Source organism: Entamoeba dispar, genomic scaffold (genome assembly GCF_000209125.1).
Source record: "Entamoeba dispar SAW760 scf_1105229461147 genomic scaffold, whole genome shotgun sequence".
Taxonomy (NCBI): Eukaryota; Evosea; order Mastigamoebida; family Endamoebidae; genus Entamoeba; species Entamoeba dispar.
The window spans coordinates 1-1749 of record NW_001854547.1 but is presented as its reverse complement, the minus strand read 5'-3'; the positions used below and the strand labels follow the sequence as shown (position 1 = coordinate 1749).

The following is a 1749-nucleotide window of genomic DNA, read 5'->3' as shown; positions in this document are numbered from 1 at the left end:
TCTCTTTTGCTTGTTTATTTAATCAACTTCTTCATTGTTGGTCCTTTATTATTATTTTCTTTTTCTGTATTTCTTCTCCTGTAAATTCATTACTTCCTCTTCCTTGATATATTTTTGAATAAATTCTTCCTATTTCTTTTTCCATTTCTTCTTTTTTCTTCTCATATTCTTCTTTACTTCCATTTTGATTATTATCAATCCATCTTAAATTCTTTTCTATTATTTCTTCTGCTTTCTTTTTATCTTCTGAACTTATTTTATCTCCCATTTCTTTAATCGTATTCTTCATTGAATAACACATATTTTCTATTTGATTCTTTGTTTCTATTCGTGCTTTATTCTCATCATCTTCTGCTTTATATTTCTCTGTTTCTCTTATCATTTTATCAATCTCTTCTTTACTTAATCTTCCTTTATCATTTGTAATAGTAATTTTATTCTTCTTTCCTGTAGTTTTATCTTCTGCTGTTACATTTAATATTCCATTTGCATCAATATCAAATGTAACTTCTATCAGGAACCAAAACAGGCAAAGAAATAATGCATCTAAATAAAAAAACTCCAAAAAGAAAAAGGAGTAAAATATTTTGCATCAATAAAACAATATTAATTATTTTTGTATCAATAAATAAACGCTTTTTATTTCATATTTCTAATTTCTGTAATAAAAATACCACCTTTATTTCATCCTTCTTTTCATCATTTATTATCTCTTTTTGATTACTCCTTTTTATGTTCTTTCTTTTTATATCACTAACTTTCTACTTTTATTCTTTTCATCTTCTTCTACTTCCTAATTTCACTTTTTTCTTTTATACCCTTCTTTCTCTTCCTTTTTTTCTCTTTATTATTTGCTTTTTTTCGTTACCTTTTTTATATAATATTTTATTTTTCCTTCTTTCTTTTCATTTTGTCTACTTGTACTATTATTTATCATTGAACTATTAGGTAAATATTTGACATAATTGTATAAATTTATATAGTTATCAATCATCCATCTTTGTTTATTATTCTCTTTATTAAATTCTTCTATAGATTTAATATCTTTCTCATTCTTTCTTCTTTTTATTTTATTATATAATAATCTCAAATTTATATATTCTTTTATATTTCTATTATTTTACATTTTTTCTTCTTTTAGTATTTCATTTGTACAATATCGGTCACGAAATTATGCATTTTATTCGTATTCATCATTATATTATTATAATGATTTGTGATGTTGTTCATTATTTCATAATTGTTGTCTAAATGTAATGAATGTCTTCATTGTTTGTTTAAAACATAGTGTTTATGATTGTTAGATCATTGAAATGAATTATCATTTTGCAAAATAATTCTTGTTAAATGTTTAAAAGGTAAAAAAATAGTAGAAAATATTATTAGATGAAAATATTTGTGATTAAATATGAGAAGAAGATATTTGTAAATTATTAGTTCTATCTTTCTAATTCGATTTCTGTATTAAATGAATATATCTGTTGATGAAATTGAAATAAAATAAAATAAATATAAAAAGAAAATGATAAAAGAAAGAATAAAGAAAATAATAAGAAAATAAATATAATGATTAATGATAAATTAATGAGTTATTATCATGAATGAAAGTTGAAGATGAACATTAAATTCATTATTATTATTTATAAATGTTTAATTTATAATACATATTAAATAGTCATTCTTCATTCTGTATTATTGTGTTGATGTTTAAATTATTCAATTTGTTATTATCATATCATCATTTCATTG

At 21.1% G+C, this 1749-nt stretch overlaps 1 protein-coding gene across 1 annotated transcript, besides 5 other annotated features; it reads right to left on the bottom strand.

Moving 5' to 3' along the window:
- Positions 1-31: 31 nt before the first annotated feature.
- Positions 32-780, bottom strand: EDI_063270 (heat shock 70 kDa protein, putative; the record flags this gene model as incomplete). Its single annotated transcript, XM_001738167.1, has 2 exons — positions 32-546; positions 759-780. 2 exons carry the CDS (start codon positions 778-780, stop codon positions 32-34), a joined length of 537 nt encoding a protein of 178 aa, XP_001738219.1.
- Positions 124-274: a microsatellite.
- Positions 728-906: a microsatellite.
- A 156-nt stretch (positions 907-1062) lies between these two features.
- Positions 1063-1131: a sequence feature (AT_rich).
- A 362-nt stretch (positions 1132-1493) lies between these two features.
- Positions 1494-1562: a microsatellite.
- A 58-nt stretch (positions 1563-1620) lies between these two features.
- Positions 1621-1674: a sequence feature (AT_rich).
- Positions 1675-1749: the final 75 nt, after the last annotated feature.